Consider the following 20,869-nt stretch of genomic DNA (forward strand, 5'->3'; position numbering starts at 1 on the left):
AAAGCACTGGGTCTAACAAAGTCACACATTGTCTTAAATTGTGTGGCGGTTGGTGCTGATAGTCTCGCTCTGACACGTTTCTAATGTTTTCTCACTGCTTGCTGGAAGCCATTTAAAAGTCACGGTGTAAGAATTGGCTGCACATCAGTAGAGCAAGGAACATTACTCTGAGCCCATTTTCATCAGCAGCTGAGGTCACCATGGTGGAGGGGTTGGGTGTGGTTTACCATGGTGGAGGGGTTGGGTGTGGTTTACCATGGTGGAGGGGTTGGGTGTGGTTCAGGTTAGTAGCACAGTGAGAACAAGGGCAGTATGTTCTCTCAGCAGCAGCAGCAGGATTCGCTATGCTGAAGAGTGTGACGTATCTGTGGTGCATGTGTGTATATTTGGTCTGTGTGTGTGGTTTGTTTGTTTGTGTGTGTGTGTGAGTGAGAGCATATTGAAACAAGACATCCTCAATACTGCATGTAAAAATTGCGTGTGGTGAACTGGAAAGCAGAACTAGTCTAGTAATCATCTCAATAAAGAACGAGGAAGGCATTAGATGGACAGTTTTTTCATCATTCTAATTCAGGGGTGGGCAACTAATTTCCCCAAGGGGCCACATGACAAACTGGGACTGTTGAGGAGGGCCGGACCCAAAATACCGAACTCAAGTCTGAACTCAATTCTGTCCAATTCGATTCTGTTCTTGTATAACATTAAGTAAATCATATGGTTTTGTTTACTACTCGTAAGAAAAGATGAAAATGTGAGGGAGACCAAGGAAAAACAGCAATAGGCTATTTAATCTATGTCCAGTATTTAATCCTCATTCTCGAAAATGATTTTTTGACATTGACAATTTTTTTTTTCAGTTTTCAAAGACTGATATAAACATGTACTACAATATCTATATAATTAGGCTAGGCCATGAAAATGTGAAGGAGTCACACAACCATAGGCCTGTGCCACCATTTCATCATTAAATCATTACCATCATTAAATTAACTCTATGCAGAATTAGACTATGAAAATGTGGAGCAGACAATAGTAGGCTGTCATTAGTTTATCAACATGCACAAAGAAAACTATTTTAAAAATGTAGGCTATGTTTTTGCTTTAACTTTATGCACAAAACTGTGATTGGTCAACTCGCCCTGTGTGTTGAGCCGGCTGCTTCAAGCAACCTGTGGGTAGTAGGAGCATCATACTAGTTCGCTAACATAAGCTTTGCAAATAAACTCAGACATATTTTGTTTACAGTGACGGGGTTATCCGAATGTAAACTGTCTATCTGCCAGTAACGTTTTGAAATTAACACTTCGTATCGCCATCAAACAGCAGGAGTTCGTTCTGACAACCTTTGCAGTGGTGAGCGATGCAGACATAAGAGACACAAAACTTTGAAAGGTTTACGCCGACTTAAAGGCAACTGCATTGTGTCGACGCAGAAGCATAAATTCTATTCACCAGCACATCAGTGAGGGTGTTTACATCGTATGCATCCACGCACAAATGTATGGGTGTACAAATAGCAGTCGCTTTCAAAATAAAAGCAACTTTTGATTTGCGTAAATATCTCTATGCTAGGCTCTTGACTATTGTTCTTTCACGGACCTTACGCGGGCCGGTCAGGGAAACCCCACGGGCCGGATGTGGCCCGCGGGCCGTATGTTGCCCATGTATGTTCTAATTAAACTATTCCAAATAAAAACTTTGTGTCATCAGTTTACATGGGCTGTATTCTTTTCCGATCAGGTGATTTATAAGCACTGTAGAATCTTTGATCGGAATAGCCGTTTTTGCTTGAGAGGCTAAAGCAGGCAACCAGATTGACCATATGCATGGCTGTTCAGTTGGAATAAGAATGGAATACACTACCCCTTTCATTCCAATTAAAATTCTAATCAGATTGGCAGTTTTAATCCGATCAAGGTGTTTATGTGTCATTTTTAAGCCATTATTCTGATAAAACTGTTGATGTAAACCCACCTAGTGGGACTGTTTCTCAAACTCAAGGGTCAAGGATCCCTCCTTGCTAGAATGGAGTCCTGCCGAGTCAGATCCTTCAGAGATGAGGCTTCTTCCTAGCATTCACATACACAATGGATGCTACAGGTGTGCGCTATTGAAAATCATGCCTCCTGCCCGCTTCTTTTTGAAAAACAATGAATGTACCACTGTCAATCTCCCACGTCAATGAATGAAATTATAAGTTTGATTTGTTTGCTAGAATAAACTACAGAGCAGTAACCATTTGGCAAGAGAACAGTTTGCTTTTGGATTGCAATCATCCTCAAAGTAACAGGTTTAAATATCCCTACTAAATGCCTTCTTCACACGATTACAGTGTAAGAGGTCAAAGTTGTCAAAATGACCTGAGCCCATACTTCACTTATTTTACAGTGTCAATACATTTGAAATGAAACAGACGTTTACATTTGAACACATAGTAAACTGCCTTGTTTAGCACGGTTTTGAAATCCTCCATAAATGTGTGTACAGGATTGTAGTTGTTCAAGTACCCTGAGGATACACAGGCATCCTTGAAAATTCTGCAAAACACTCTAAAAAACATTGTCCTTGGTAGAATTTGATGGTTGCTTGACATTGGAACAAAGCCTAGAAATCTAGACGCACCCTAGCGGCAGCAAATGTAATTTGCAGCCAGGGTAGTCTAGCAACTCTCCGTCGGCGACGGTTCCGCGTGAATTCGCTGCTACTTGAAAACAAAGAAGACGGATGCTGCTGGGGAACAGCGGTCTTTGAATCGCAACTCGAGTTTGATCAACTAGCCAACTAGCTCCGCTGGTGGGAAAACGCATGGGACTCATGAGTCCCATCCTATTACTATCCTTTTGTGTGCAGAGGGAATTTGAAAGACAACCGTTTATCCCTCCCCTCAGATTGAGCACTGCCAATGGTGAGTTCCCAGACCCTACATCTAGATGTGGGTCTGGCTCGTCAGGATAATTGGAACAGTGCTTCAGCGAGATTCGATGAGGTAACTTCCTTGAAAAAACAGCCCTGGAGGAATCCTCCCTGAGGATCGGTGCATGTGTCTGTTTTGCCTCTGTTTCTGTTTGCCTCTGTCTGTGTGTGTGTGTGTGTGTGTGTGTGTGTGTGTTGTGTATTTTGTGTCTTTATGTGAGACCCTTTTCTCTGTTATGCATCGTTCCCTCCCTCACTGTCTCCCTGCAGTTAAATGGGCATGTGTGGTCTCACACCAGGGCCTGGTGTTGGTGTCAAGAGTGTGCACCTAAGCAGCCGTACAGTAGGCCGTGTAATCTCTGTGCCCTCCTGGGGGTGCTAGTGCTACCCTGCCACGGCTTACGCCAGACATGCACGGCTCTCAGTAGAGCACTTCTCACTTAGGCTCACGGAGGCATGCACGAGACCCAGGACGCTGGAGTGTGTGGAGAAGATAGCAAGCCTGTGGAACAGTGAGTGTGTCTGGGCGTGACGCCAGTGTGTACAACTCGTTTCAGGGTTCCCTGAAACACAGAGTGCAGAAGGCAAATCTCTGAGATATGCTTGCCAGGGTCCAGAGCAAAGCTGGAACGTTAACATTTTTGTGTACTCTTCCACTAGCAGTGAAAAAAACCAAAACATTAAAAACACCACCTAGAGTTTTCCATACTTAACATTTATTGCAGGCCTACAGCTGAAGCACTTTGTGTTTAAAAGATAGTTCTTTTTCTTTTCTTTCTGCACGGGGAAGTTTTCATGGTTCTCACCCTCCCCACACACACACTTCCTCCCCTGCGTGTTGAGGGAGGGCTCGAGGCCAGCAGGTCGCTGGGACACCTCTCCTCTCCTCTCCTCTCGTGCTCGGTGTAAGCCTGCTCTACTCTCTTCTGGCCCTTGCCTGCCACAGCACGTGCAGGGAGCTGGGTCACCCGCTAGGCTACTGAGAAAACGCATGCTGTTGACCTGAGGGATTTAACCCGATCTTCAGTCACAGCCACGGGCATGTGTGTGCTAAGCAGAGTCCAGTTTGGGACTCTGAGTGTAAGAGGATGGTGTCAAAAGTATGTGCAGATAGCATGCGTGGTATGCAGAGTGGGTCTGTGGGATTAAGGTCTGCCAACGGGCATGGTAATTCGACTAGATGTCACGGTGAGTAAAATAATCTAAAGCAGTAAACACACATACACCATAAATTACTATACTACACTGTGCTAACATAAACTATTACACTACGCTGTTTCAAACCTCCAAGGTTTGAAGAGGCACGGCGGACAAAAAGAAAAGTCGAGGGAGAGTTTTAAAAACGTATATTATTTTTAATACAAATAAAGAACTCATAGCAGACACCACATGAAGAGGATAACATTGCATCTTAAAGAGTTTCTTTTTAATCGTGGCTGATTACAGGGTCAAATTCAGGAGTAAGAGACACACACACACTTCCACAGGGCTTACCTTTTAATGGCAGAGATGGAGATCAGGGGTTAGCAGAGCTGGGACTCTCAGCCTGGTTTTTAATATGAGTTTTGAAATATGATTCTTTTTTTTTTTTTTTAAGTATATTTTTTTGGCCTTTAATTGACAGGATAGTAGAGAATGACAGGAAGTGTGAGAGAGTCGGGGTGGGATCCGGAAGGGACCACGGGGCGGGAATCGAACCCGGGTCGCCGGCCTACAGTGCAGGTGCCCCAGCCAGTTGCTTAATGCAATTAATATTTTGAAAAGGCCTCATATATAAAAGGACACCAGGCAAGCCTGAGTACTTTTTCTCTACGAAGCTCCCCCTAGTGTCTACGTGACGATACGTGTGCGAGCCCTCGCTCAGTCTGAAGCTCTTTTCATTTTCTTTGCATCTTCCGTCAAGGGTTTTCGCTGCTTCTTCGCCGGCTCTGCCATTATACACACGTTTGCAACAATCGCTAGCCGGGTTTTGTTAGCCTGTCAGCCTCTGTGCTGGGGATGCAGGATGTAAACTGATCCTGCTTCTCGCAATGTCTGAGACTTTGTGAGACTGAAGGTCGCGGGTAGGATACACCGAACTTGCAAGCGGGAGATTCTTCCTACAGGCAGTAGGGGCGGGCGAGAGAGGTTTCATTCGCCCTCTAATGAGTCATTTAACCATATACCGACTTACGAAGATGATTAATTAACACAAAAACGTTGCCTCGTGTCCCTTTAAAACAAAGAAGAGAGAGAGATAGAGAGACTGGTATCGCCATGGTGATAACCTCATTAGAAGCACTTTCTCCTCTTCTGACGCACATGTTTGGCAGAGGTGTCTCTGGCAGACAGAGATGAGATGAAGATGATCCAGAAGGAGATTGAGATTGTGTGTGTGGATGAAAAGGAGTTGCGTTAAGATGAACTGCATTTCTCAGGCTGAAGCTTGAAACACCTAAAATTCGCTGTAGAAAAAAAGTTGTTTTTCGACAATCTTATTGGCCCTTTGTCATAGGGCTATCGCCCATGAAGTGTGTGAAACAGTCTGTCCAGAGTGGTGTGGATAGGGGAACAGGAAAGCGGAGAGGAGGAAATCCCTACCCCATGGGGACCGGCATGTATAGAACAGGCCATTTAAGTTCAGCATGGGACTGTACTGAACTACAGGAAGTGGCTAAAGGTGACCTCACCACATCACTGTCCTAATGAGAACACATCTGGAAGACACTGCCTCCCACACTCTGCTTTTAGGCTGCCACCTGGTGGCCATAGAGGATACTACAGGCCAACAGTGGCAACCTCAGCAAGTGGCCTGCCATATCTGAAGGATTCTGCATCTTTCTCTCTCACTCACTCACTCACTCACTCACACACTCTCTCTCTCTCTCTCTCTCTCTCTCACACACACACACACAGACAGACAGTAGGTGGAACATGGACATTTGGACATCATTTCAATTAAACTATTACTACATGGGGTACATTATATTCTGATCAGGTGCTCTCAAGCGCTCTAGAAACTTTGATCGGAATAGGCGATGCTGCTTTGCTTTTGCTTGAGAAGCTACATGTACAGCAGGCAACCCGATTGACCGTATACATGGTTGTGTGACCTCTATCATTCCAATTAAAATTCTAATCGGATTGCCAGTTTCATTCTGATCTTTATACACTGCCGTTCCAAAGTTTTGGGTCACTTAGAAATGTCCTTGTTTTCATCATTAATGTTGTAAATGACTTGTAGAAAGAAATGTCTGATCTTTAATGCAAGATTTACATAGCCCATTATCAGCAACCATTCATCCAATGTTCCAAAGGCACATTCTGTTTACTAATCTGATATAATTTTAAAAGACTAACTGAGAAAACATTGGAAAACCCTTTTGCAAATATGTAAGCACATAATGTAATCTGAAAACTGCTGCCCTGATTGAAAAAAAAAACCAGTGCAACTGATCTCTGCTTGTATTCTGTCTATAATGGAGTGGAATGGAAATTTCTAAGTGACCCCAAACTTTTGAACGGTAGTGTATGTGTTGCTTTTATTCTGATCGAATTAAAAGCGTCCATGTAAACCTGTGTGTGTGTGTGTGTGTGTGTGTGTGTGTGTGTGTGTGTGTGTGTGTGTGTGTGTGTCCAGCCAGTAGTCACAGGAGTAGGCCTATGAGTGAGAAATTCTATCTGAGCTAGAGGCACAGGTGATGTGGCGTTGGATATAGCCCCTCAGGCCAGCTGGTCCTGCTATTTTAAAACCCCTCTTGCCCCCATGGTGCAAGTCGCCACCCCAGTGGAATGGGCTTCATTTGAGACTTGTTTACCACTCTCTCTCTCCCCCCTTCCTGAGGAAGACCACGGTGAAGATCATGACAAAGATGACACTTTATAAAAGTCTGACATTTAATACGTAGAACTCTGATGGTCATTAAAATGTATGCACACCTGACCTGTAGACAAATTTAAATGTGCATGTTCAATTACAAAGCATCCGGTCATCAATCATTTTTGCACCTTTCTCAATTCAAGAACTTGTTTAATAGGAACCGTGTTTAGCATTATGCAGTATCTCCACTGACCAGAGTTGTTGGAGATGGTTGCAATTACAGGAACTTGCCACACCGACACCAACTTGGAATCCCTAATGACAAAATGGTTCCCTTTCTAATCTGAATTTCTCTAATCCCTGCTGTTTACCAGTGAAGGGTCAGACACATATGCTTTTGCCTTAAGCTGCATGCAACATGGAAGGAAGAAAAGACAGAAATGGTTGCTGGATGTCTCCACATCAAACATTGAACCAGCCTTAGAGCAGAACGGCTGCAGGGAGAAAATGGAGCTATAAGTAGCCGGGAACCGCTAAGAAGACCCTGACCTGGATGGTGGGGCTGAGGTTTTGCTCCAGCACAGCAGTATTAAAGCCCCCCTTCCAACCTTCTCAACAAAGGACTTGGCTAGTGCACAGTGGTCTTTCAACACACTGATTAAGCTACACACACACGCGCGCACACACATACATACACACATGTATAAATAAAGGTTAATTAAATACCCGTCAGTGACTCGCTACTGCGAGAGCTGGACCAGGAGGAACACGGATCCCCCCTGGCTGACCGTGTGTGTGTGTGTGTGTGTTTTCTTGCTTGCAGCTGCCGTCAGCAGTTCCAGCTGATGTGTGCAACAAGCGCACACACACACACATGAAGGGGGATAATCTCTGCGTATGCACGGTTAGCGCCTTATCTGCGCATGAGCACGGATCAGAGGCTGAATTCGTCACCCCCTGCTACCCCCCGACACACACGCGTGCACACACACACCAACACAAACACACACATACGCACTCCCCCCTCATCAAAGAGGAGAGTGTGAATACACAGACAAGACTCCTAATGCCCCAATGCAAACGCACATGCACACACACACAGACACACAAATATGTGCATATAGTTCTACATTGTGCATGTGTTGAGACCCCACTGTTGATAAGCTCTCGCATGGTAGGAGGGCTTTAGGCAGGCACACACACGTTCACACAGACTCACATCGACTAATGCGTTCTCAGGGGGAAAAGGCCTGTACGTGTGCCAGACCTTTGTGCGGTGCGCCTCTGTTTATACCACACTACGCTTGCCCGGCTGCCGAGGTCAGCCGCAGGTTTTTGTCGGATTTCATCACAAACCGCTCAGAGGACAAAAAACGCCAGAAGATGTGTGGAGCGATGAGTGAAGTCCTCTGCCCTACCCACACACCTCCACCCGCACCCCTTCTCCAGCCCCCAAGGGCAAGAGGGCACAAAAAAGCCCATCGTCTGCAGAAGGCTAGGTCCTGAGCGGGGGGGGGGGTTAAAATGTCACAGCTTGTGCTTCTCAGAAAGGTTGCTTTGTTTTACTTGTGTGAGTGCAGGCCCTGTGGATAAAGTGTGAGTGTGTGTATGTGATTCACTCCTAGCCCTGAGTGTGTTGAGCTATTGCCGGTGCTTCGCTTGGTCTGCTGTAATGCAGAGTGACCACCTTGCTCTCCTGGAGTCCAGGGGCTATCTTCCTTAAGGGGACTTCAATGAAAAAAAGGCTTTTTCTCAGAGGTCATCTGCTCTTGAGAAAAAGAGAGTAGTCTGTTGGGAGGCCAGAACTGTGTGTGTGTGTGTGTGTTTCCCTTGCGCTTGCTTGTGGCAGGACAGCCGGCTGAATGAGTGACTGGAGCAGCAGCTGTGACAGGGTGTTCAATCACAGACGCACCACTGTCCCACTCACTCTCCCACTCACTCTCTTTTACACACACACACACACACACTCACACACACGCCTGCTCACGTCCATACACACGCCCACTCTGTTTATCTCTCCCAGGTTAGCTGCAGTAGCCGGTGGTCACACAGAAAGAGTTGAGCACTGACATGCAAGCTGATTTGTCCCTCTTTTTTTTTTGCCTCGGCTCAGCGGATTCTTTCTTTTCTTTCTTTTTTCCTATTTCTTTCCTCCCCCCCCCCGTGACTCATTCCACACCAACCCGGCGTGAAGCATCAGCACATCTTGTTCGTAACGGCTGTCAGGGATAAGGAATAGAGGCCAGGAGAGGAGACGTGGTGCTGAGATATTACTGCGTCCTGGAGGCTTGACTGTTTATTTCTCACGACCTGAAGCCAGCCAGAGCCTCCAGCCGCCAGGGTCTGCAGGAAACCAATCTGGAAGCTACTCTCTTTAAGGAGCTCATCACTTGGTCTTGCACTTTGCAGCGTTTTGAACTAGGTGCACAGTCTCCTTTGGGATTTTCTTCCAGGGCCAGTGAACTTGTAAGGATCCAGTCTGAGTGAAGTTTTGTTTTTGTTTTTTTGGGGGATATTTTCCCTTCTTTTTCTTCTTGAGATGATGCTGGACACAAATCCGTGCCTGCGCATTAGTCCTTCCTCATTCGGGACCCGTCCAATCACCAGCGCCATGGAGAAGCAAGCCAGGCGATTGGACTACAAGCGACGTGCCTGTCAGAGTTTGAGGGAAGGTGGGACTCCTGCTCGCTTCGTTTTGCATGCTCACACGCACGGCATGCATCTACTTCTGCACTGTGGCAAGCATCATGTTGCATGTGCTCACGTCTAAGCTTTCAGTTGTCTGTCATTGATTTTGATGGTCCTCGCTAACCTCCACCTAAAAGTTGTTTAGTCAGCAAATCTCTGCTCCGCTGCCTGTAGTGATAGAGGCTGACCATGACATCAGTAGAGGATTGAGTAGAGGGGCATAGCCCCCCCCCCCCCCCTCCCTTTCAACCCCCCGGCCAATCCACAGCTCCAGATAAAGCCCAGAGTCTCCCTGGGTTGGCGCCAAGGAGCCAGTAGCCAAGAGCCAAATGGATTTGAACCCAAGGACCTCGAGGCCTACACTCTCTTTCCCGGGATCTGAGGCCGGCCCGTTTGCCAAGACATAAGTTGCAACTCACAACGTGATGTATCGCCTTGGCGCGAGGCATTCTCAAATGCTCTTCCGACACACGGTACAGCTATGGATGACTACACTGGAAAAGTACAGCGTTCAGAGATTTGTGATGCACATGCTGTCACTTCCAGAGATACCTCACAAGCGACTGAGATGAGTACTGATACGCCCCTTACTGGATTGCACACCGTAACACATACTGCCTTGGCCAGAGAATTGCAAATGGCACACCAACATTCAGCGAGGCCTGGCCCGGGGTTGAGCTTGTGTGCACAGAAGACCCTCAGAGAAGACTAGACACGGAGGTTAGGGGGCAGGTGAATTGCAGGTGTCTGAGTTTTGCGAGTTGCAGTATGGGAGGTTTGAGACGAGGAATGGGGCATAATTTACAGTAATGTTACCAACTAGATGTACCGCAGAGCGGTACAAAATATGACCGCCGCCCAGTCCAGCACATTTTTTCCACAAAAATAACTTGTAACTGTCTTACTAAATTGCATTATCCATACTCAATTCTCACTGGTATCTGCTAGACAACAAGTACCAAAACATGATTAGTTCATAGATTTCACATGTAAAATTAATTTTATACAACCCCACCCCCATCTTGCCTGTTCATAATTCTGAGAAATTCTTGAATTGTGTGCATGTGTGCGTGTACATGTTTATGTTTATGTGTGTGTGTGTGTGTGTGTGTGTGTGTGTGTGTGTGTGTGTGTGCGTGCTTGTGTGTTTGCCTGCGTATGTGTGTTTGTGCATGTGCATGCATGCGTACATATGTCTACTGTGTGAGTATGTGTCATACGTATGATTACTGTGAATGTATGTGTGTGTGTGTGTAACTGTTTATGCACATGTGTGCACATGGAATGGGTTAACATGACCCCTGGAGGCAAACATACGGAAAAAAATGGTCATCCTAGGCCCTACGGTTCTCAAGATATTCACAGAAAACTGTGTCTGCCTTACCCTCCTTTCGGGGGGTCCAGTACAGCGGGGGGGCTACAGATCAAAACGATGATGGTTCCATGCTATCCGTGTGGGGTTACATGCCCACCAAGTTTCGTGTACCCCGGTCTTTCAGTGTCCCGGGAATCCTTGTTGGTGTACGGTCACTAAATGTACACATAAATTATTTTATTGTAAGGCCCCCCATGAACGAAAGTTCACAAAACTTGGCATGCATTCGGAGGGTGTCATAATGATCCTACACTTTTAATTTCGTGCAGTTTTGACCATGTCAGCCAGAGATATTGTGATGAAAACACCTAATCTTTTGCTTTTTCATTTTTAACTAGGTGGCGCTATACATGAAATAAGTGGTAATGGGATGGGTTGACATGCCCCCTTAAGACCAACATACAAAAAAAAGGTGGACCTCCTAGGCCAGGGGTCTCCAACCTTTTTGGGAATGAGGGCTACCTGAAGACCCGAAATCATATGGAGGGCTACTCATTTAAAACAAACATACCCTCACCCCTTTTTTGCGAGGGTAGTCCTCCTAAATAATAGGCCTATGTGAATTTTACTTTTAAATTATCAATATTGTGCAGGCCTATACATCTTTAGGTCTTTATATATTAAGCAACTGTATTTTCAAATTTAATATCAATAACCTATGCAACACTACCAACATTTTTGTTCAGTTTGTTCCTTTTTAAAAGTTTGCATGGGGGATCTAATCTATTTGGAGTGTTGGAGACCACTGTCCTAGGCCCTACGGTTCTCGAGATATTCACAGAAAACTGTCTCCGGCCACCTATAGGCCAGTTGGTGTATAGTAACATAAATTAATTTATTGTGTGGCCCCCCATGAACAGAATTCCACGAAACTTGGCGTGCATTCAGAGGGTGTCATAATGATCCTACACTCCAATCACAGATACCTGCGATTACAACACCTCATTTTTACTTTTTTGTGTTTAACTAGGTGGCGCTATACATGAAATGAGTGGTTATGGAATGGGTTGATATGGCCCCTTGAGATCAACATACAACCTCCTAAACCCTACGGTTCTCGAGATATTCACAGAAAACTATGTCTGCCCTACCCTCCTTTCGGGGGGTGCAGTCCAGCGGGGGGGCTACATATCAAAACGAAAAACGATGGTTCCATGCTATCCATATGGGGTTACATGCCCACCAAGTTTCGTCTACCCCGGTCTTTCAGTGTCCCGGGAATCCTTGACGGAAATTTGGACATGCGAAAAAAGAAGAAAAAAAAATCTGACTAAACCTATATGACCGCCGCTTCGCTGCGCGGCGGTCATAATAACTCATTGGGTGCAGCCCCCAAGGCAGATTGGGTTCCCAGCTATTACACCGCGGGACACAAATAGAAGGCGGCAGCAGAGAGAGAGGATGGGTGACAGCAGGGGAAGGGTTGCATGTCAGGACAGAGGGAGGGAGGGAGAGAGAGAGTAAGAGAGAGAGATTGCGAGGCAGAGTGGAAGAGGGCACAGATGAAGGGTAAATGGAAGAGAGGAAGTGTGATATTCCTCGAGAAAGTGAAGTTTTTTCCAGCAAAGTCGGAAACAACCAATCCTTGACGCACTCTCTCACATACACGTACAAACAGCACACTCAGGGCTGTCGAATTTTCCAGCTAGCACCTCTTTTTTTTGCCCAAGGAGCCTAGGTGTCGATGCATGTATCACGTATAAGCTCACATTGCGTGTACATGCCTTGCGTGTGTGTGCGTATGTTTGTGTGTCTGCTCACTGACACAAACTGTTTCAAGACACCCACACACAGGTTATCAGCCTGTGGGTTTCGGGTGAGAAGCAGCAGGCAGAGCGCTCACACATCCCACGCTGCACTGCACACTCCTGGGCCAGGCAGACTCAGAGCCCTCCGGCCTGCCAGGGTGGTCCAGATCGGACAAAGGCACATCTAGAGTCTATGATGCTAACCGACTAACTGAGAAACCGTTGCACACTCAAACTCTGAGGCTTTCGAGGCATATTTTGGCACTGTACAACTTCATTATGGTCATCAGGGTGGTCTATACTCACAGAGCAGAGAGGACCTTAGGACCGGCTTGTGGACCTGTTGAGTATGGGAACTCTGTAGTGCTACTCATCGAGTGTTATCGAGTGCTCTTGAGAATTCGATTTCAGTTTTGAGTGAAGCATGATGTTAGCAGGTGTTATGTCGGCTTATAGAGGTGTGAATAGAGCAGAATTCAGGTGTGAATACAGGTATGAATACAAAAATACCAGTTGATGTTTTCATAACACATTGTTCCTGCAGTGCAAAGTCACTTAAGCTTGTTGGACATGTAGTCGCTGTAGTGCTATTCGTTGAGTCTCCCACACACAGTTCCGTCAACGCATGCCAGTGGGTGTTCCCGATGGTAGCTATGCAAATTACTTGAAGTATATCCGTAACTTGATTGGCTGGTGCCTTCTGTCATTGTTCGTCGGTGCAGCAAAAGTTGAACTTTTCAACGCAAGCGACGGGAGCAACGCAATGCAACAGACCCACAATTCAGTTCGGCAACGGATGACTTAAGCCCGTGTAAAGTGGATGGGATGCGTCTCCAGCACTGCACCGCACGCAACTGTGTGTGGGAGCCGTAAGTGTCTCAGGCTTAGAGAGTTGGAAGAACTTGATGAAGACAGGAATTAGACAAAAGTTTGGGGTTCAACATGATATCCCATCAGGCTGGTGTGTATACATAGAGCAGAAATGTGCCTATGTAATAATGTGGCCAGTGTGCTAATGTGTGAGAAGCTCACAGAGATCAGGATGGACTGTGAAGCCTAGAGCGACAAAGATTAGATGATGTATTGGGGTCCGGCATTACAGTGAATCGGCTTTCAAGTTGATCCCACGCTGTGTGTTTTCCCACACACAAGCTAGCCAACGGTACATCCATTCATTTCAGGTCAGACCAGGCCTTCCTTTTGTGTGTGTCTGTGTGTGTGGGTGTGAGAGAGAGAGACAAGCCATCTCATAATCAGGGCACAGTTGAACCTCACAACAGGTGCAGCTGCATATATATATAGGTGCTGCAGGTGTTGTCGATTAAATATAGACACCTGTTAAAAGTTCACTGTGCAACTCACTGCCAAGCATTTTGGCACCTCTCTCCTCTCTTGACTTGCCCCCCACCCCCATCCTCCCTCTGTGCTCACCCCACAGGCAAACACTCTGTCAGTCTAACATTGCACTAGTACAAACACAAGACTCACAGTGATTGCTGGGAGCATGTGATGATACCGAGAAGTGCAGCAGGGAAGTGGCGAGACCGAGAGAGTGAGAGAAGCAACCAATACATCTGTTTGTTGCAGCACAAACACACATACTGGACCACTGACATTGCATGCCCAGGTCGTTGCCCTGAATTGAATTGACCTTTCGCAGTATAAGCCGTGCACTGTATATCCATTGATGGTGTTTTGCAACCATTATACACACACAACACACACCTCACTCTGCCCTTTGATGCTACAGCACCCCCTGAAAGGAGGGTAGGGCAGACACAGTTTTCTGTGAATATCTCGAAAACCGTAGGGTTTAGTAGGACCATTTTTTTTTTGTATGTTGATCTCAAGGGGCCATGTCAACCCATTCCATAACCACTCATTTCATGTATAGCGCCACCTAGTTAAACACAAAAAAGTAAAAATGAGGTGTTGTAATCACAGGTATCTGTGACCTAACATAGTCAAAAGTGCACGAAATTGGAAGTGTAGGATCATTATGACACCCTCTGTATGCACGCCAAATTTTGTGGAATTCCGTTCATGGGGGGCCACACAATAAATTAATTTATGTTACTATACACCAACTGGCCTGTAGGTGGCCGGAGACAGTTTTCTGTGAATATCTCGAGAACCGTAGGGCCTAGGAGGTCCACCTTTTTTATGTATGTTGGTCTTAAGGGGGCATGTCAACCCATCCCATTACCACTTATTTCATGTATAGCGCCACCTAGTTAAAAATTAAAAAGCAAAGAATTAGGTGTTTTCATCACAATATCTCTGGCTGACAAGGTCAAATCTGCACGAAATTAAAAGTGTAGGATCATTATGACACCCTCCGAATGCATGCCAAGTTTTGTACTTTCGTTCATGGGGGGCCTGGACTGGACCCCCCGAAAGGAGGGTAGGGCAGACACAGTTCTCTGTGAATCTTGAGAACTGTAGGGCCTAGGATGACCATTTTTTTTCCGTATGTTTGCCTCCAGGGGTCATGTTAACCCATTTCATGTGCACACATGTGCACAAACAGATACACACACACACACACATACATTCACAGTAATCATACGTATGACACATACTCACACAGTAGACATATGTACGCTTGCATGCACAGGCACATACGCAGGCACACACACAAGCACGCACACACACACACACACACCCACACACACACACACACTCACACACACACACACCCACACACATAACATAAACATAACACAAACAATCAAGAATTTCTCAGAATTATGAACAGGCAAGATGGAGGTGGGGTTGTATAAAATTAATTTTACATGTGAAATCTATGAACTAATCATGTTTTGGTACTTGTTGTCTAGCAGATACCAGTGTGGATAATGCAATTTAGTGAGACAGTTAGAATCATATAGGCCTTTCAGCGTGATTTCTTTTTGTGGAAAAAATGTGCTGGACTGGGCGGCGGTCATATTTTGTACCGCTCTGCGGTACATCTAGTTATTTTCTTCATCTATTCAACTCCGCTTCTGAAGATTACAACACAATAAAGGTACAAATATACTTTTAATATAATATAAGGTACTATATACTTTTTTTACTGGTTTAACTCTAGATCTGATCATATGACTTGCATCATGATGGACATGTCCTTAGTCCGCAAGGAGTGCCTGTGTTTTTATTTTTCAAGCTCCTCGAGCCTTTAGTCTGTTTTTAAAAGCACTTGAGTTGTTTGGCTGAACATGTGCTGTTTTGAATAAGGACACTCCCACCAAGAAACAAGTGTCAGCCATGCAAAAGTGTCTGTGTCTGTGGTAAGCGATGTCACATATACACACATTTGCAGAAACAGGAAGTGTGCGTAACCTCCCCCCCCGATGAGCCTGTCGTTTCCCTTCTTTGAGTCTTATAACGTCTTAGTCGTGTGTTTAAAAAACGCCTGTCGACAGAGGACTCAGGGAGGGCGAGGGGGATCTCTGTGTGCTCAGGTGCTCTCTTGACCACCATCAGGGAGCTCCCCTACCTTTACCTAGGGTGCAGTACGCGCTTACAAGGAAAATGTAAATTTCAGATATTGTGTTTCATTTGTGCATTATATGTTTGTTCATTTGTTTGTTTTGTGATACTGCTCCTTATTTGACGCTAATATTTTCTGTGTGTTTTTTTGTGTTCCAGTTCTCCAGCTCAAGCTGCAGCAGAGACGGACTCGGGAGGAGCTGGTGAGCCAGGGGATCATGCCACGTAAGTAACCTCTCCATCAGTGCTCTGTCCTGCTCTACCACCTTGTTCTCTGTCCAGCCTTGGTCACTCGTTCAGCTTAGTCTTAGACAAGATTTTTTAAATATGCAGGAGTAGCTTGATAGCCTTTATGAAAGTGCCACAAAGTTAATCGCTAAAACTTGGCAGGAGTTGGGGTAAAATGAAGGAGCTGTTTAAAACTGAACTTTTAGTAGGATTTTTTTTGTATTTGCCTAATCAAGGCGTAGTGATTGGTGTCTTTGATCACTGTTCTGACAACATAGGTTTGCATCTGTGGTTTTAATCATGAACGATCCGAGGTCTGTTTCACATGCGAAGTCAGTTCTCTAAATTGCTATTCCCCTCCCCATTACCAGAATGGCTCTTCAAGGACTGTTTTATGAATATTGATGCATTCGAAAGTACCATAGACAGTAGTTGGCCATTAACAGTTTGGATCAGAGACACTTTCAAAGCTCCCTTTCAAGAAGGCTGAGAAAACTGTATTTCCTATGCAACAGCATATCTTGATTTTTCAGTGCGGTTTTGTGCCTCACAAGAACATTCGGTTGCTCCATCCTGCCTGAACACGGTGACGTGGTTTGTAGGTCAGCTCGTAAAGGTGAACCAGTCCGTCGTCTTCCGGCTCTTCCTCACAGTACTCTAAAAGTGTCTTCCGCTGTGGCAGTTCATTCATCACACGAATCGCGTTTGTCTGCCAGCGACACTCGTGTTGATTCTTTTTGGCTCCTGACCTTTTGCAAAGTTGCTAGAGTTGGTGGTTAGGCTAATCGCTGGCACGATGGGCCTTTTCACGTTCTTGTTTTTTCTTTTTTTTTCTGTTCGCGTTTGTGTCAAATTAGGAGCTGGGCGACAGCGCTGACGCACAAACGTGGCGAGGCCTCAGCTCAAGAATAAGTGGCCAAGGGTTTATTTGCAGCCATGAAGACATGTTTTTTTAGTTATGGGTCGTTTTTTTTTTTTTTGCAGTCTCGCCAAGGGCTGTCCCTCGAAGGGGGCCCAGGCTGTGGTGGTACCGGGCTGTAGGGATGGGGGTAGTAGTGGCCAAGAGCCACTCACTCCGTTTCGCTTTCAAGCCTGGTAAGCGCCTGATTGAAAGATGAAGGAGGCAGTTCCAGGTGGTTTCAGTGTACCACAACGGACAAATGCCACTGCTCAGTCGTCTACAAAATAATACAACTGTCTGTCCCTCCGTCCAGCTCGGGACCATGATGACACTGCTCTGGCTGAGCTCTCTGTCTTGTCGCAGTGACGAGGCAGAGATAGGGTCGGTGGGAGTGGGAGCTTGTTTTTCACACGCTCCTGTCTGATGCACACGCCATGCTTGTCGGGACTTGGGGGGACGAGCTGTTTGAAGGATGTCGCGTCCCATCATCCTCCCAGACTGTGACTGCTTTGTCTTCTTCAGGGGGAGATGGGGAGTGGGGTGTGGGGGGGGGGGGGGGTTGGAGGCGGCCATGTTGAAGCCGTTTCCCTCTGCCAGACTCGCTGTGTCAGCTCGGTCTCGGCCTTCCCTCCTGTCAGAGAGCATCACCATCACCCTGGACACTCATGATAAACGATGTGTGTTTATATGTATGTGTTCATTTTGATTAATGTACCCTTAGCCTAATTGCCTAGACTGACGGCTTTGTTCAGGAGCCAGGTGCTTTCCGCTAGCAGGCTGCCAGTGGGTTTTAAAAGATGTGGTTCTGCAATCACCACTGGCCCAACTTCCTTCAGAGTGTCCAGTGTAGTTCTGCTTTCATAGTGTTGTGTTGGTGGACTGGTTATGATGGTGTGTGTGTGTGTGTGTGGGGGGGGGGGGCATCAGAGGATAGAGGAAAGGAGGGACACAACAAAAGATAAAAAAAGAGAGAGAGGAGTCTTGGAGGTTCTGTCTGTTCTCTGCTGGAATGTGATGACAAGCCCAGTGGGGAGGAGCAGTGGGAGACAGACGCAAGCAGAGGAGAGAGAGAGATGAAAGGCAGAGGAGGTGCAAATGGGGCAACACAAGGAGGGGAGAAACACACATATGGCAGCTTTCTCTCCTCTCCCGGCTCACCTCCCCTCATCCTGCCCACACAGTTACCTGGGCCCAGCGCTGGCCTAACTATTTTCCTCCGAGCATTCATTTCTTCTCTACAATCTCCTTTTTTTTTCTTCCTGCACATGGTTTGGTCTTTTTCACTTCTCCACTCGTTTTATGCAACCGTGCCAGAGAAAGAAAGAGGACACCACTCCAGCCAATCGGGGCGATGGAGGAAGCTGCACTGTGTGGCTGCAGAAGAGACGTTTTTAAAAAGAAAAAACTGCTGCTCTGAAAAAAAAGATGAGCAAAAGAGTGGATGAGAGAGAGAGTGAAAGAGAGAGTAAGAGAGAGAGGGAAGAGGGGGGGCAGAAATAAAGGGCTGTAGGGCAATGCTCAGTGTCAAGCACATTTGCTCTGTTGTGTTGACCCCAGGACTGGTCTCATTGGCCGGCTGGCCAGCAGCTCGGTGCATGTGGGCGGAAAGCGGTGCTTTGGCCCTGCTCGCAGCGCACTCCGGCCTAATATGCAGCAGCACCATGAGACGCTGGGCCTTAATCAAATTAGGACATGTCATGTTGCACCATATAAATAAATAAATATACGTATATATATATATATATAAGTGTATACATATGCAAACATACACATATAGTGTTTATCCTAATGACGAGCTTTAAGGAGGGAGATACCAGAACTGGCCTGACACAAGCGCACATGATTCATTCTCATACTTGAATCTTGAGGTTACCAACTGAAGAAGCGGTGCCAACACAGCGTGGGACCGAACGTGCTCGAGGTTGGAAGTCACTGTGTTGGTGTCAACAGGAAATGCCATTTCATACATTTATCAGCACTTTTACCAGCCCAGTTTTGTACAGTTTTGCCCTTGTTTTTGGTGCCCTTTTAATATTTAACAGAGACCACAGTTTGGCTTTATAAACATATTCACCATTTCGGTGATGCATCGTTTGCATGCGTGACCTGTCCTAGTATACAGGGGTGTTGGGTACAGAGAGTGACAGGGTGTGGGGCTATTATAGGTCTTCTAATGATACTCCACCTTACCAGATATTTATATCTCACAGAGATCTATCTCGGCTTCTGGTGAAAGTGCAAAGAGCTTTTTCAGACAGGGCATCCACTGACAGCACCACCTCTTTGGCGACTGCTCGTTTTGATTTAGCAGCCGTGCATGAAATATGCATTATGCGCCTTGTATCGTCTCTGACGCCTTCCTGGTGTCGGTGAAATGCGAAAGCTGCCCCTGCCGCCTCGCTCCTCGGGCCCCTCACTCTTGTAGTCTCTTGTAGCTTCATGGCTACTCCAAGACACGGCGCGGCGTCCCCTTGTCTGTTCCGGCGCTCGCCTCTTCCATTTAGTCGTGTCATGAAGAGTGAGAGGCTTTTTTAGGACTGCATGGAATGCACATTCAATTCTAGAAATCACTGCACCTGTCCAGCTGTGCATCCATCCACAAATGGTTGATGTAGGCTTGATAGCAGTTGGCCTGGTTGAAGCTGTTATGACCTAAAAAACCTCTCTCACCGTGGATCATCTCGGACCTTGGGATATTATTCATTGTTAGTGATGATAGTTAAATATATAAATGAAATTTCATTGAACATGTCTCACAGGGCTCTATTATGATGGTCAAAAGCGCGGCGCAAAGTGTATTCTTATCATGGTGCAAAGCGTATTCATATTGTACACTCGAGTTTTTCGCCATGCCTGTCTCTTTTATTGAGAAATGTGCTCAGAGGTGTGGCAACGACCTAAGGTGGGGTCTAGCGCATTATCTAAAAATCGCTATTGTACACTATCTAAAAAGCATTATGCCACTGACCAATTCAGTTTAGTTTCACTGCCAATTAGTTCAAATAATAGACAAGTGTAGGCTATACTAAAGGGAATTACAGATGTCACTCTCATTGGTTTAAAGGATGTTACGCCCAAAACACATTGATTAAGAAACGTAAGACCATTTGTTTGCGCCAGGCGCCTGAGGTTTGATAACGTTTGATAAAAAAAAACACCCCCAATGTGGACTGGACAAACCCCTAAGCTATTAGCCAGTGACCATGCATTTTAGATCGCCAAAATAAAGCTCACAGGGTCCCTCCAGCAAGAGTATGCAACATTTGGACAACTGGTTACATTATCTTATGTTGAACGACCTTGACCTCTCCTTTTCAGGGTCTCCTGTTGTACTTGTAGGTGCTGCTCTGTCGAATTTCCAGTGGAAAGCAGCTTCTAGGGCTATCAGCGTGCTCACTGGCTGTACTTCCAGTGAACTGAGCCCATCTGACCTAAGCGTGTGCCCCTTTCGCTATGCTCCTGCTGATGAACCGCGAGCAGCTTCGCTTGTAGAGCTCAGTGCCAATAACATCAAAGTCTCGGGTGAGGAAGGCAGATAACTGCGTGTGCGTGTGCCACCCATTCCCGTTGCTAAATCCATCTGCAGAGCCACGTTGCGTTAAATACTTTGGTCTCTGTAATGACTGCTCTGATGGAACAGTTTCCACCGATCACCTCTTCTAATGTGTCACTAGTGTTTTTTTTACCAGTGGCCAGTTTACTGTGCCATCACTCAGCTTCACCCC

The 20,869-nt window shown here is 46.1% G+C and overlaps 1 protein-coding gene across 5 annotated transcripts in view; it reads left to right on the top strand.

Annotated features, from left to right (window-relative positions):
• mrtfaa (myocardin related transcription factor Aa) overlaps positions 1 to 20,869 on the top strand; it is a 46,098-nt gene that overhangs the window by 8,548 nt on the left and 16,681 nt on the right. For 3 of the 5 annotated variants that reach the window (XM_076265614.1, XM_076265617.1, XM_076265616.1), the window contains exon 3: positions 16,175 to 16,240. In XM_076265614.1, the coding sequence (XP_076121729.1) occupies positions 16,175 to 16,240 (66 nt within the window). Of the gene's footprint in view, positions 1 to 3,391; positions 4,102 to 16,034; positions 16,060 to 16,174; positions 16,241 to 20,869 lie in introns of those variants that run through there. The other 2 variants (XM_076265618.1, XM_076265619.1) reach the window with 2 other exon arrangements.

The sequence above is a fragment of the Alosa pseudoharengus genome, unplaced genomic scaffold (genome assembly GCF_046254945.1).
Source record: "Alosa pseudoharengus isolate Yale_2024_CS ecotype anadromous, Long Island Sound unplaced genomic scaffold, YU_APseudo_1.1 YU_APseudo_1.1_scf_4, whole genome shotgun sequence".
NCBI lineage: Eukaryota > Metazoa > Chordata > Actinopteri > Clupeiformes > Clupeidae > Alosa > Alosa pseudoharengus.